Genomic DNA, 13425 nt, shown 5'->3' with positions numbered 1-13425 from the left:
CCAATATTACCCTGACTTTCTTACTTCCATTACAATTCATGAGGTTGAATAAATGTACGGTAGGTTTGTTGATCTTGGGTCTCCTAAATCAGGAAAACAATCGCCTTCTTAAAGGGGCGCTTCTAAGCATGAACATGGGGACTGCAGCATGGCTTGCACATTCATTTAGTCAGAATGGTGCAACCCAAGGGCAGCTGACGCAAGCACTTCCCACAGGGGAATATGGGGACACAAAAAGGCTCCCTTGCACTGCCGGCATCACAGACATGTGTCCGTGAGTAGAGGCGATGTTGGATGCCTCTTGCTGTAGCATCGGAGACACAGGAAAAGTCCACTAGAATTGACTTGCTTCAAGTCCTCTAACAAGAGGCAGTTTGGTGAGTTGCATTTCCTTGACATCATGATAGGCTCACCTTAACAAGTCTTAGGGGGTTGTCAGTGCAGTAGGTTCAACTTAGGTGAGAACAGAGCAGGGAAACCCCATCACACAATGCCATCCCAACACGAATTTGACTGTGGCAGACATGAAAAAGGAAGGAAGGAAGAGAATCCTGAGATGGCAAGCAACTTCAGATCTGCCCAGTTCTATTTTTCTAGAAAAAGAGGTGCCAGAACTCACCACGAACACCTCCCTTGTTCTCAATGGCACCCACCTGTGTGCTGCCAGAACTGAGGGCACTGTGGACTTGGGGCATCGTCAGTATTTGCTTTACTACAAATATACAAACAGAACATACCACACAGAAACCAAAAGCTGACTGCAGCAGACAATGCACATCACATTCCAAGAAATCAATGTGTGTAGCCTCCACTGCTCAGTGCCATACATATACTAAGTCCAGTTCACACCAGCTAGACACTCCTAGCACACTCTCGCTCCCTTCTCTCTCCCTTTAACACCCCACCCTGCAAAGCACTCCCCTGACAGCCCTCCTCTCCAGGATAATTCTAGTTGTCCCACCTGGAACGCATCCTCAGGCATTAAGTATTTTAACATTCTTTCTCAGGCTCTGACCATCCCTTCACTGAGATAAATCTGGGCAAACATGTGAACATATGGCGTTTCCAACCTCTCTCTTAAAGGGAAGAAAATAGAAAATATTTGTGGTGCTACCTCAAAGAACAAATGAACACAAGGCATTTTGAACAGCAAGTCTGCTAGAATTATAGAAGTGGGGCTGGTATCTCCTCGGGGGCTGTTTCCTTGCCACTTAGCAGCATTACACGCAAAACAGCAGGGAGGAAAAGTGACAATGTAATGCTGGAATTCAGGATTACATGATTCCAAAGGTGACCCTAATCAAGTGTGCACCCTGAAGAAACCCGATGTTAATGAACTCAGAGAAGTACTAGGCAGGATTTCATGACTCTCTTTTGATAGAATGGGAACCTGAGCTTATTCAATGGAGACAAAGATAGAATTATCCATTCGGGGAGAATCAATGCACACATATTGGAAGTGTGGGGTGTGCTGAAAGCATCAGCCAGGCTCCCAAGGTGCTGGTCCTTGACACAGACCAAGCTACTCAAAACTTTTACTGAGAAAACCAGAATATATGAGCTCAGTAAAGTTGAAGGCTGTCATGAATGCCATGCAAGAAGCACCCCATGCTGCCCTTGCCATGCGCCGCTAGTGCAGACCTGAGTCTTGTTCCCTGCCAAGTTCTGTGGAAACCATGAAGAGTTTGAGCTACATGTGAGAGTACAGGTGTCTGACTTTCCAAATGATTAAGCCAAAGTTGCATTTGCAATCAGTTTGTTTGAGGGGGAAGCCAGCCGCTGGGTGGTCCCTTTCTAGTTGCCCAGCATGCTTACCAGATGAACTGTGGCACTTTTAAGCACTTTGGTGTTAGCTTGCCTTCAATAGAGACAATTTATGCTACCCGAGTTAGGAAGAGAGCAGAGAGAATTGTAGCAGATCCTTTACATCCCGGTCATCATCTGCTTGATTTACTTCCATCTGGACGTCGCTACAGGAGTTCATATACAAAATCGGCCAGGCACAAGAATAGTTTTTTTCCTTGTGCCATTAAATTGTTAAATTCATAGTTGTATAGTGAATTATGGGTGGGGTTTCCTTGCTTCTTTGTATTGTGAGAGGAACAGTGTCTGTATGTTTACATTGCAATGTAGCTGAAACAAATTCCAAGTATGTTGGAAAATGTACTTGGTCAATAATAAATTATTCCTATTCCTATTACCACAGACAAGACCGAGATATATCAAAGGTCCACTGGGAAAAATTATTGAACATGATATTGCTCTTGGGTGCTTTGAAACAGATGGTTTTGAATTGAAGAATGTGGGGTAGATTTTGTAGTCAAAATCAAATTGTAAAATACTATTATCTTTATTTTGTGTTCAGGCTGAGATGGCGACTGTAGGAGGGAAAGGATCATTTGCAGCTGATGGAAAGGAATGGGATGTCTGAATAATCAGAAGGCTTCTTTTTTTCTAATTCAGGGAGCAGCAAATGGGACAGAAGAACAGTCTTTGACAAGATCATGTTCTACACCAACGAGACCGTCAGTACTCCTGCTTTCCTCCTCACAGGCTTTCCTGGGCTAGAGAAACACTACACCTGGATTTCCACCCCCATCTGCTGCATGTACCTCACAGCCATCATGGGAAACTGCACCATCCTCTTCATCATCAAGACAGACCAAACCCTCCATGAGCCCATGTACTATTTCCTCTCCATGCTGGCCATGACAGACCTGGGACTATCCTGTGTCACTCTGCCCACCATGCTGAGAGTCCTGTGGTTCAACCACCGCACAATTGGTTTCAACACCTGCCTGGTCCAGATGTACTTCATCCATACTTTCTCTATTCTTGAGTCAGGCATTCTAATCTCCATGGCCTTTGACCGTCTGGTGGCCATCCGGAACCCTCTGAGATATACATCAATCTTGACCAACAGAAACATCATCAAGATAGGGGTGGGGGTTGCCCTTCGGGCCGCCATTCTTGTATTCCCAGCCTCCTTCCTCCTGAAGAGGCTGCAGTATGGAAAAGAGAATGTGCTCTCTTATTCATTCTGCTTGCATCAGGATATTCTGAAGGTGGTGCGTTCCGACAGGAAAGTCAGCAGCATCTATGGCTTGATGGTGGTGATCTCCTCCATGGCTCTTGACTCTGTGTTGCTGGTTTTGTCCTATATCATGATCCTCAAAACCGTGCTGAGCATTGCCTCCAAGCAGGAGCGCCTTCGGGCCTTGAACACATGCATCTCTCACATCTGTGCTGTCCTCACTTTCTATATCCCTATGATCGGCCTCTCTATGATCCATCGCTATGGGGAAAATGCCCCACCCATTGTCCATATCCTCATGGCCAATGTGTACCTTCTGGTGCCGCCACTGATGAATCCCACTGTGTACAGTGTGAAAACCAAACAAATTCGAACAAGGATAGTTAAACTGTTTCAGAAGGGCAAAAGTTAACTGAAGTATCTTAGAAAAACATTCAACACATTTATGTGTAGGAGGCTGTGTTGTTCCCAAGTCTGGATTTTGACACTGATGTCCTTAATTTGCTTTGGTGAAGTGAGAGGCTTGTGACCTGATTATAACTGGAGGGTGAAATCAGTTTTAAGAATGTATATAAAATTAATCAACAAAAAAACCATTAAATTTATTGCAGTCTATGAAATATGTGGGGACGCGGGTGGCACTGTGGCCTAACCCACAGAGCCTAGGGCTTGCCAATCAGAAGGTTGGCAGTTCGAATCCCCGCAATGTGATGAGCTCCACAGAGTATCAAAGGAAAATAAAAGGCACATTATGCATAAATACATCTCAGGGAAAGCAAAAGGCAAGGAACAAATAGAAGTCAGTAATGCATGCTTTGATATTTTTTTCTTTTAAATATAAAGTGTAGAAGAAATGAAATGAATAATAATAATAAATAATATTATTTATTATTTATTCTTCCTCTTACTTGTGTAAGTTTAACATCTAGTTATCATCACTTTGCAGCATGAAATGTGGAAACTTCTGAGACAAGGTTGCTTAACCTTACAGTATTATTAATTATCTAGGATGCTTTTTCCTTCTAGACAAAATAGTCACACAGAAGTCTGTAATGCATTAATAAAAATATTGTTTAGTTACATAAAGCTTCAGTCTTGATTCTATTCATCAAAATACAACTGAAAATAAAAGAAATCAAATTTAAAGCATTTTATAAACTGTTTAAAACATCAGAACACAGTATCTAAAACAAATCTAAGAGCAGGTATCACCAAATCATGTGAGGAATTCAACGTTGAGCTACGCTGAATGTTCCACCTGTGCAAGCATTTCACCTTGACTAACAGAGCAACCCGCCTCTCCAGTCATTTCGATGGCGTGGGTTCGTATCCCACCGCTTCCACCAGGGACTTCCGGTGAAACGCCATACTAGCCGGTCGAGAGAAGCCCCAGCTCCAGGGAACTCCAACGCTGTCAGGGGAAGGGGGTACCGTAACTGCGCTATGGCCCCCGAAAAACTTCAGGAAGAGTGTCCTGAAGAAGTGGGGATCCGGCGGGTACCCTTTGCGCCTCCCCTACTCCCCGGTAAGTCCTAGTAAGGGCAGCTGAGAGCGAGTGGGGTGGTAGGCGCGGGTACTGTGGATCTATCGCTTCCCTGGCACCGTGAAGTGGCGACAGCCAGCAGAGAGAGCGCTTTACTTCTCCTTAAAATTCGGACCGAGATTCGGACTCTGTGAGTACAAAAGAACTATAAAAACTTTCTTTGGAAATTTGGCATGGAGGGGGATTTAAAAAGGAGGTCCGGTCCCCCCCCCCCCGACTGCGGCAAAGTGAAAGTAAAGGAAATAGCACTGTAGCCGCGGAAGATTTTCTTTGGAGATCGTTGGCCACCCCTACTAGATGCACAGTGGGTGGCACTGTGGGTTAAAACAAAGAGCCTAGGGCTTACTGATCAGAAGGTCAGCAGTTTGAATCCCCACGACGGGGTGAGCTCCCGTTGCTCGGTCCCAGCTCCTGCCCACCTAGCTGTTCAAAAGCATGTCAAAGTGCAAGTAGATAAATAGGTACCGCTCCTGCCGCAACCTCAGAGTCAGCCATGACTGGATCTAATGCTCAGGGGTCCCTTTACCTTTACTAGATGCACAGCTAATAGGGCACCATATGGGAGATGGGTACCTGGCTGCATTTTCTCTCTCTTTTGCACTTGAGCTTCCCACCAGTGAAGATGGCAGTAATCACCCAGAATGTGCCCATAATCAGCACCAGTTCCCAGGAGAGGGAGCAGGTCTCCCAAAAGAAATTCACAAGCATCCACTTAAACCTTCTCCGGTTATCTCAGCAAACACATCGACATTGTGCAAACAAGACAGGTATTTTCATTGTACACAGCAGAACAAACCTCTTAAGACTTTCAGAGGGGTAAGTTTTGCTAATTTTCACTCAGCTTCCTTCATGGAAAATTCATTCCCTCCTCCCAAAAATATTCTGATTCAGCTGTTTTCAACTGAATGGGCTGTTATTTTTCCTAGCTTAGGGTACCCATTTCTTTATTTAACTTGTAGCTCAGGGAAGCTGTGATTCAAACCTCTCAAAGTGTTGGACTATACAATTCTATGGTTTGAGGAAGCGGGGGTTGGGGCAGCGGTTGTTGCTTTCATGTCTGCTTGTGGACTTTCCTTTGTGGCCATTGTGGGAAAGAGGGTTCTGGACTAAGTGGGCTTACTTTGGTCTTATCTAGCAAAGCTCTCCTTCTTAAAAAAGAGTCCTGAATGACAGAGAACACGGGTGTGCAAGCAGCACAGGCATCACAGATCCTGCTGGAGGGCACATTCTTGTTTTCGGCTACATTTTCCTTCTATATCCCAGTCCTAACAGAAGGGAGTTCTAATAGAACTCCAGCGAAAGAAAGACAAATGGTTGCCAACAGAGGAAGAGCAGAACCTAGTAAAAAGCATACGTGGAGTATGGTGACCATGTTCTCCAAGCCCAAATGCTTTTCTTTAGCAAAAGATGCAACCTTGGTGCATTAATCCCTCTCTCTCTTGTACCAAAGTTAAACGACTGGCATTGAAAAAATGGGACAGGGCTCAAACTGAGAGCTGCTGGTGGGAATTTTATGGTTTTAATTTTTTTGTAAATGGTTTTGAGTTTTTTTCTACAATCATGTGAGAAAGAAATTGTAGGAAATAAATAAAATAAATAAAATCTATTGCTCTGCCAGGCTCCATCAAGCTGCTCCCTCTTACAGTGAAAGTCACATGATATCCAAGAACAAAATATGACCTATCTTCATTTCACTGAAAACTCGCAGAGTAGCAGAAGCCTAATGAACTTGACAACTAGATCAGCAGGAATATGGCGAAGTTGAACAGAGATGCTCTGATGCCAGAGGCTGGAGGCAGAAACAAAGAGTCCACTGTGTGCCATGTTGCCGGTCAATGCCAGTGGTGCCCAGCAGCATCCTGCCTTCTTTCTCCTGGTGGGCATACCAGGCTTGGAGTGGGCGCAGGCTTGGATTGCCATCCCTTTGTGCACCATGTATGTCATTGCAGCCCTGGGAAACAGCATCATTCTCTACGTGATCAAGACTGAGCCCACACTGCAGGAGCCCATGTACCTTTTCCTGGCCATGCTGGCCATCACCGACCTGGTTCTTTCTACCTCCACCGTGCCCAAAATGCTAGCTGTTTTCTGGCTCAGTGCTGGGGCCATTGACTTCCATGCCTGCCTGGCCCAGATGTTTTTCATCCATGCCTTCTCATCTGTCGAGTCGGGCGTGCTCATGGCCATGGCTCTCGACCGCTATGTGGCCATTTGCTACCCACTCCAGCATTCGGCCATCCTCTCCTTGCGAGCCATAGGGACCCTTGGTAGCCTCGTTCTTCTGCGTGCAGTTCTCCTCATCAGCCCCTTTGCCTTCCTGGCTAACAGGCTTCCCTACTGTGGCCACCAATTCATTTCCCACTCCTACTGTGAACACATGGCTGTGGTGAAGGTGGCTTGTGGGAACATCCAAGCCAACGTTGTTTATGGCCTCTTTGTGGCTTTTTTGGTTGTTGGATTCGATATCTTCATCATTGCTATGTCCTATGTCATGATCCTCAAGACCGTGTTGAGACTCCCATCCCACGAGGCTCGTCTGAAAGCCTTTGGGACCTGTGCATCCCATATCTGTGTTATTCTTTCTTTCTATATTCCAGCTCTCTTCACTTTCCTCACTCACCGGTTTGGCCACAATGTCCCTCACCACATCCACATTATAGTGGCTATACTCTACCTTCTGGTGCCCCCCACTTTGAATCCTGTTATATATGGGGTGAAAACCAAGATGATCAGGGAGAGGATTCTCACTATATTCCTTATTTCTGGCAGAGAAAGGACAACGTTCAGGGAGGGCACATAGCTCAATGGTGGCTCACAGGGTTTGGATGGAGAACACTTTAAGTTCAATCCAAAGCATCTCCAGTTAAAACCAACTCTGGCATAAGGGCTAGGAATTATACTTGTCTGGCACTTTGGAACATCCAATGAAACTGAATGTTGGAAGATTCAGGAGAGATAAAAAGGGCTTCTTCATGCAGTGCAAACTATGGAACTCCCTCCATCAGGAGGCCGTGATCGCCACCAACTTTGACAGCCTTAAAAGAGAATTCACGGAGAAGGCTGTCAAAGGCTACTAGCATAAAGGTAACCGAACACGCATTGGTTAATATAGTATTAAAAATAAAGAAACATTATAAGGAAGCCAGAAGATGGAGGTTAGATACGAGGATCTTCCATAATAGTTAAACAGTAAATATCAGCCAATCACCCATTCCCATATATAAGGGTTTGGTGACTTCTGTTTCAGTGTATCTGAAGAAGTTTGCATGCACACAAAAGCTCATACCAAGAACAAACTTAGTTGGTCTCTAAGGTGCTACTGGAAGGATTTTTTTTATTTTGTTTCAACTATGGCAGACCAACACTGCTACCTACCTGTAACTGCGATATAGCTATCCATGATAAATTAACATGTGCTATTAAGCTGGGGAATATGCAGTAGAAATGATTTTGAGGAGATACGGAAGGTGTTTGCAGAATTTGCACTGTTAAAACGGAAAGGGTCAAACCATTGCAAGAGCTGTTGAATTTTTGGGAGGCTGGATAGTTACAATGGAATGGTCTCGGGGGTAGGGTGCAGATTATTATTCTTATTTATTTATTCTCATTACTTTGTCATAATAAAAAATAAAATTAAATAGAAAAGGCTACTGGCCATGTTGGCTTTGCTCTGCTTCCACAGATGGAGGCAGCAATGGTTTTGAATACCAGTTGCTGGAATAAGTATTACCCCTGACTGTGGAGGCAGGGCAGAGCCATCCTGGCTGGTTGCCATCCAGAGCCTTCTCTTCCTCCATGAATTTGTCTGATCCTCTTTTAAAACCATCCAGGCTGTCTGTCATTACTGCCTCCTGTGGGAAAAAGGCTCGTCCTGTAGCTGAAGAGCCGGTCGGCCAGTCAGTGGGGATGGCCAAGTGGAGGGAAAGTCAGAGGGCTGGACTTCAGTCCCATTAGCAACAATGCACAACCATTGGCACAGACACAGACTCGGTGCCCTGCCCCAGGTACAGTGGGTGTTTGCTTTCAATTTCAACCTTCCCACCTGGGACAAGAGTAGCCCAAGTGAAGGGCCCTGCTCCTCTCCTTTAAAGGGACAGCAAAAGGGGCATGTGGGGGTGTATTTGCTGAAGGAGACTCTTGAGAGTCCCATGGACTGCAAAAAGATCCAGCTTATCCATCCTTAAAGAAATCAGCCCTGAGTGCTCACTGGAAGGGCAGATCCTGAAGCTGAGGCTCCAGTACTTTGGCCACCTCATGAGAAGAGAAGACTCCCTGAAAAAGACCCTGATGTTGGGGAAGATGGAGGGCACAAGGAGAAGCGGGCAACCAAGGACGAGATGGTTGGACAGTGTTCTCGAAGCAACTGCCATGAGTTTGGCCAAACTGCGGGAGGCAGTGAAAGATAGGCGTGCCTGGCGTGCTCTGGTCCATAGGGTCACGAAGAGTCGGACATGACTGAACGACTGAACAACAAACCATGTATCCTAGGGATGCGGGTGGCGCTGTGGTTTAAACCACTGTGCCGCTTGGGCTTACTGACTGAAAGGTTGGCAGTTCAAATCCCCGCAATGGGGTGAGCTCCTGCGAACCTAGCAGTTCGAAAGCATGCAGTGCAAGTAGATAAATAGGTACTATTCCAGCGGGAAGGTAAACAGCTTTTCCGTGTGCTGCTCTGGCTTCGCCAGAAGCGGCTTAGTCATGCTGACTGCATGACCCGGAAAAACTGTCTGAGGAAGTGGACAAACACCGGCTCCCTCGGCCTGTAAAGCGAGATGAGTGCCGCAAGCCCAGAGTTGTTCATGACTGGACTTAAATGTCAGGGGTCCCTTTACCTTTAACCATGTATCCTAGTTGCTGCCGGTGCCCCCTTCCAACTGTATAACCTGTACTTTGAGCTGATGCCGAGACCACCTGCTCATTTCATTATGTTAGGGAAAATTCCAGCCACCACCTTCCCCACCGCGCAGCCTCCTCGCGGGACTCCCGCGCTGCCAAATGCGGGACCTGGAAGCCTCTTTCTACTCTTTGCCCTCCCCCGACGATGAGCGGGTACCCCTTCACCACACAAGTCGCACAAGCACCACATAAAACCCTCGCGATAAAGGGTTTCCCCTAAATGTCCCGATCTGCGCCCCGAAAAGCCTCCGGAAAAGCGCTCCTGTCAAACAGCTCTCCGTACACGCTCCATTTTCTCAATGAACGGCAAACCCACCAATCAGGAGCATGCATTCAGCTCAGCCTGCAAAATGGAACGTTCAGCTCAGCTACTATGATTCAATCATCACCTTCACGCTTGACTGAGCGCTAAGTGGGTATTGACAGGCTCCCCGCTGTGAGAACAATGGAACCGAAACCAAAATGTATCTAGTTTTGGGAAGCTATTAATTATGAACTGCTACAATGTTGCAAGTGGACTTATTTAGATTGTGGGTGGACTGTCTGACAGCTCAGACAGTAAAATAGCATAAAAATCAATATCTCAGCAACGCAAAGTCCGATCTGCTTGATTCGAGTGTCTATCTGCTCCTTATAAAATAACCTTTCTAACCCCTCGGTCCCCGCCATCCTCCGATCATCAGAAGTATATTATTTCGATACTGCATAATTTTTGGACTCTCCACTCAGTGGCTTTCATAATCCCCTAAGCAGCGAGTCACGTCCTCAGGAGGAAATACACCCCTCCCGGTAATCCATTCAAGCACCCATCCATCAGTTACCATAGCAGCAGACATCCTCCTAGGAGCGTTCTATTGTCCCGACGCAGAGGAAACCTTCAATGTGTATTACACCCACCCTAGATCCATTCACCGGTTCCTGCCATCCTTCCTGTTATGCAAAACTTGGTTTTCCTATATGTAAATTCCACTAGAACCTCCTCTCCCTCCTCCCATTTCTGACGTTTCTGTGATGTATTTCGCTATGTATTCTGGGCAATGGCGGGAAGTTTTAAAAGTCCGTGACACCCTTTGTTCGGGGTTCGGATCCTCCTGAACCTTGTTGCGCAATAAACTCCTTTGCTTTTGCTCCAATCTCCGGCTGGTCTCCATTGCCTCCGCAGCGAACCACGGGCTTCCTCCGTAGGACCGGGAGCTGAGCCTTCTCGACCCGGTAATTTCCGTAACAGTCTTGGTGCCGAAACCCGGGACCTGCGTTCTCCCGTGGTGGCTGGGGACCCCCAAAGAGCCTTCAGCCGGCAACGGGACCCTTTTCTCCCGTGGAGACTCGACGGATCCCTGGCCATCCTCCGGGCGGTAATTGCAGGTCTCAAGGGGAGCCAACCGGGGAGCAAAGGCAAAGTTCAGCCGGCTTCGTCTCCAACGATCCAGCGGATCGCGGTGGAAGACGCGTAAGTATAAATCCAGTGCACTGGTGATTGGGGGGAGGGGGGAGGTAAACCTGGCAACCGCAATCTACTGCTCTCTTGCCTATCATTTCTTGCCTGTCTCTCAGTCTGTCCCGTGGACTGCTGCTCAACTCGAAAGGGGAGTCCTGAGCTCTATCTCTTTTTCTCCAAATACCCAGTCAGCCGCCCCGTTAGCTGGTCTAACGAACGCAAGGGACTGGGCTCTTTTTCTACTTTGCCAGCTGCCAAGGGGCAAAGGACTTCTCTGCACTATCCCAAACCTCAGCCGCCCCGGTCGGGCCATGTAAAACACGCTGGTCGTGCGTGAGCCCGCTTCCGAACGCAAGGGAGGTTTTTCCGGACCGTTTAACCCTATCAAAAGGGCTGCCCGATCTGGCACTGCTGTGGCAGGCGTCCAGTAGGGCTCCCTTCCTTAGCTGTTAACGATAGGCAGGAGGTTGCCAGGTGGGGGTACCCTGTAATGGGTGGAAATGGGGGTTGAGAAGTAGGAATAGATGAGAAGAAACGGAAGAGAAAGGAAGAGGAAAAGGGAGCTCCAGGAAAAGGAAAGGAAGAGGTAGTTTAGAGTAGATCCCCCTGGTCAGCCGCCCCGCTAGCCGAACTAGTGAACGCAAGGGACCAGGCTAGATTATTGGAACGTCGTGTACTGTACTTTGCTTATGTTAAGAAACCCCCCTGTCCCACTCCCTTAGTGAGAAACCCCGACTTACAAAGATACCTTTCCCGTCCCTCCTTTCCCAAAAAAAACCCCCAGGTTCCTCTTAAACCCCAAGGAACGATGGGTGCCAAGGCTTCAAAGCATGGTCGTACTTCCACTGGGAAGAAGACTTCTCGAAAGCCTTCTTTTACCCAGCCGGAACCCGACTCTCCCCTCGCGATTGTCATGAAGCATTGGAAGATAATTCCGGACCATGAGATTTTGTCTAGACAGAAGCTGCAAGATCTTTGTAGGAATTCCTGGCCGTCTTTTACTGAAAGAGTGCCATCAGAACTCCGCTGGCCACCGGAGGGATCCTTCCATCAGGATCAACTAAAAACCCTAAAGAAGCTCTTATTAGAAGAAAGGCCTCGACAGCTTGATTATTTGGAGACTTTCGAGGCTGTATCCCAAGTCCTTATGACTCTAAACTCGTCCCCAACGCTCCAGATGCCCGTGATTAAACCTCCTAGAAAGAATCCTAAGAGACCAAACGAAGGTCCTGCGCCACCCCCCTATGAGGATCAGGCCATGGCACAGGGACCTGAACAGGATGCTAGTCCCAATAGCCAAGCAGTGGCTCAAGGTGACAAATTACTGGTTCATCCCGCCGGCCAGGAAGGGATTCTAGCGGTGCCCGATGTGTTTATGAGTCCTGACTCTACTCCAACTCCTGTCAGAGACCATGGCACCTGTCCCCCATCCATTCTCCGGCAGTCCGTCCAGGCAAAGGCCAAAGGCAAAGGGGGAAACGACCACCAAGCAACCTCCTTCCAGATGCCACTGAGGGCTTTCCCTATACCACCGACAGACCCAGATGGGGCCCCACGTATGATCTATACCCATCAACCCTTCCGTACGGCCGATCTGATCAACTGGGCTAACACGATGCCCTCCTTGAGAGATGACCCTGACAAGTGCCACCGGCAAATTGCTACCATTTTCTCTTCCCATCACCCTTCTTGGACTGATGTCCACGTACTCTTAAATGCCCTATTCAATGAGGCTGAAAAGGCTGACATCCTCAGTAAGGCTGAAGAAGCCCTAAATCAGGAGAACTACCAGGAAGGGAGACCTCAAGGGGTGGGGGCCCTGACACCTAGAGATCTCCGTATTGAACCCAACCCTGCCTGGGACTACAATACCCCTAATGGCATCTGGTGCCTGAACTTGTTTAAAAGGGCCATCCTAGATGGCATCAAGGCTTCAGGGCAGCGCTCAATAAACTGGACTAAGGTTCAGACTGTAATACAGGGACCGAATGAACACCCTTCGGACTATTATTCTCGGTTGGTGGCGGCCATAAAAACGTGGGGTGGAATAGACCCCGAGAATCCGCACCATGATATAATAGTAAAAGGCTTCTTCAAAGACCAGGCATCGCCAGATATAAGGAAAGCCTTAAATCTCCTAGTTGGCTACGATGGGAAAACTTTTAGCGAAATACTGTCCATCGCCAAGTCCGTCTTTAACAACCGGGACGAAAAGAAAAGGATGGACACCAGGGCAGGGGAAGAGGCAGTGCTTGCCCTCAGTATGGAAACCCCTTACTTCCCAGCTCCAGGGTTCCCGGCCAGGGGAGGAGGCAGGGGGCGAGGAAGAGGGGAAGGATTGAATGCAAGTCCATCCATGCCACGACCCTGGGGCCCATCCACTGGCCTTTGTCACCTGTGTTTTCAACCAGGGCACCTAAGACGAAACTGCCCATATTTATACCCGGGGAGCCCATGGGTTGAAGCTAATTCTTACCCATTCCCCGGAGGAAACCCACCATACACGACCTTTCC

At 47.6% G+C, this 13425-nt stretch overlaps 4 protein-coding genes across 4 annotated transcripts in view; 3 read left to right on the top strand and 1 right to left on the bottom strand.

The window, feature by feature from the left end:
* Window positions 1-13425, top strand: part of LOC117044871 — a 628087-nt gene that overhangs the window by 158476 nt on the left and 456186 nt on the right. The gene's annotated exons all lie outside the window — the stretch shown is intronic.
* The window catches only part of LOC117044870, an 878236-nt gene that overhangs the window by 514435 nt on the left and 350376 nt on the right, over window positions 1-13425 (bottom strand). The gene's annotated exons all lie outside the window — the stretch shown is intronic.
* On the top strand, window positions 2505-3491 carry LOC117044908 (olfactory receptor 51G1-like). The gene has a single exon (XM_033145701.1). It carries the CDS (start codon window positions 2505-2507, stop codon window positions 3444-3446), a length of 942 nt encoding a protein of 313 aa, XP_033001592.1. The 3' UTR covers window positions 3447-3491.
* On the top strand, window positions 6400-7377 carry LOC117044976 (olfactory receptor 52R1-like). Its single transcript, XM_033145771.1, has one exon. The coding sequence runs from the start codon at window positions 6400-6402 to the stop codon at window positions 7375-7377; it is 978 nt and encodes a 325-aa protein (XP_033001662.1).

Source organism: Lacerta agilis, chromosome 4 (genome assembly GCF_009819535.1).
Source record: "Lacerta agilis isolate rLacAgi1 chromosome 4, rLacAgi1.pri, whole genome shotgun sequence".
In the NCBI taxonomy this organism is placed as follows: Eukaryota; Metazoa; Chordata; class Lepidosauria; order Squamata; family Lacertidae; genus Lacerta; species Lacerta agilis.
The sequence above is the reverse complement of the archived record's forward strand: the minus strand, read 5'-3'. Positions and strand labels throughout refer to the sequence as shown.

What these genes read in the sequence shown, in the direction of transcription:
- LOC117044908 (XM_033145701.1), top strand. Translation starts at nt 2,505, where the DNA reads ATGTTCTACACCAACGAGACCGTCAGTACTCCTGCTTTCCTCCTCACA.
- LOC117044976 (XM_033145771.1), top strand. Translation starts at nt 6,400, where the DNA reads ATGTTGCCGGTCAATGCCAGTGGTGCCCAGCAGCATCCTGCCTTCTTT.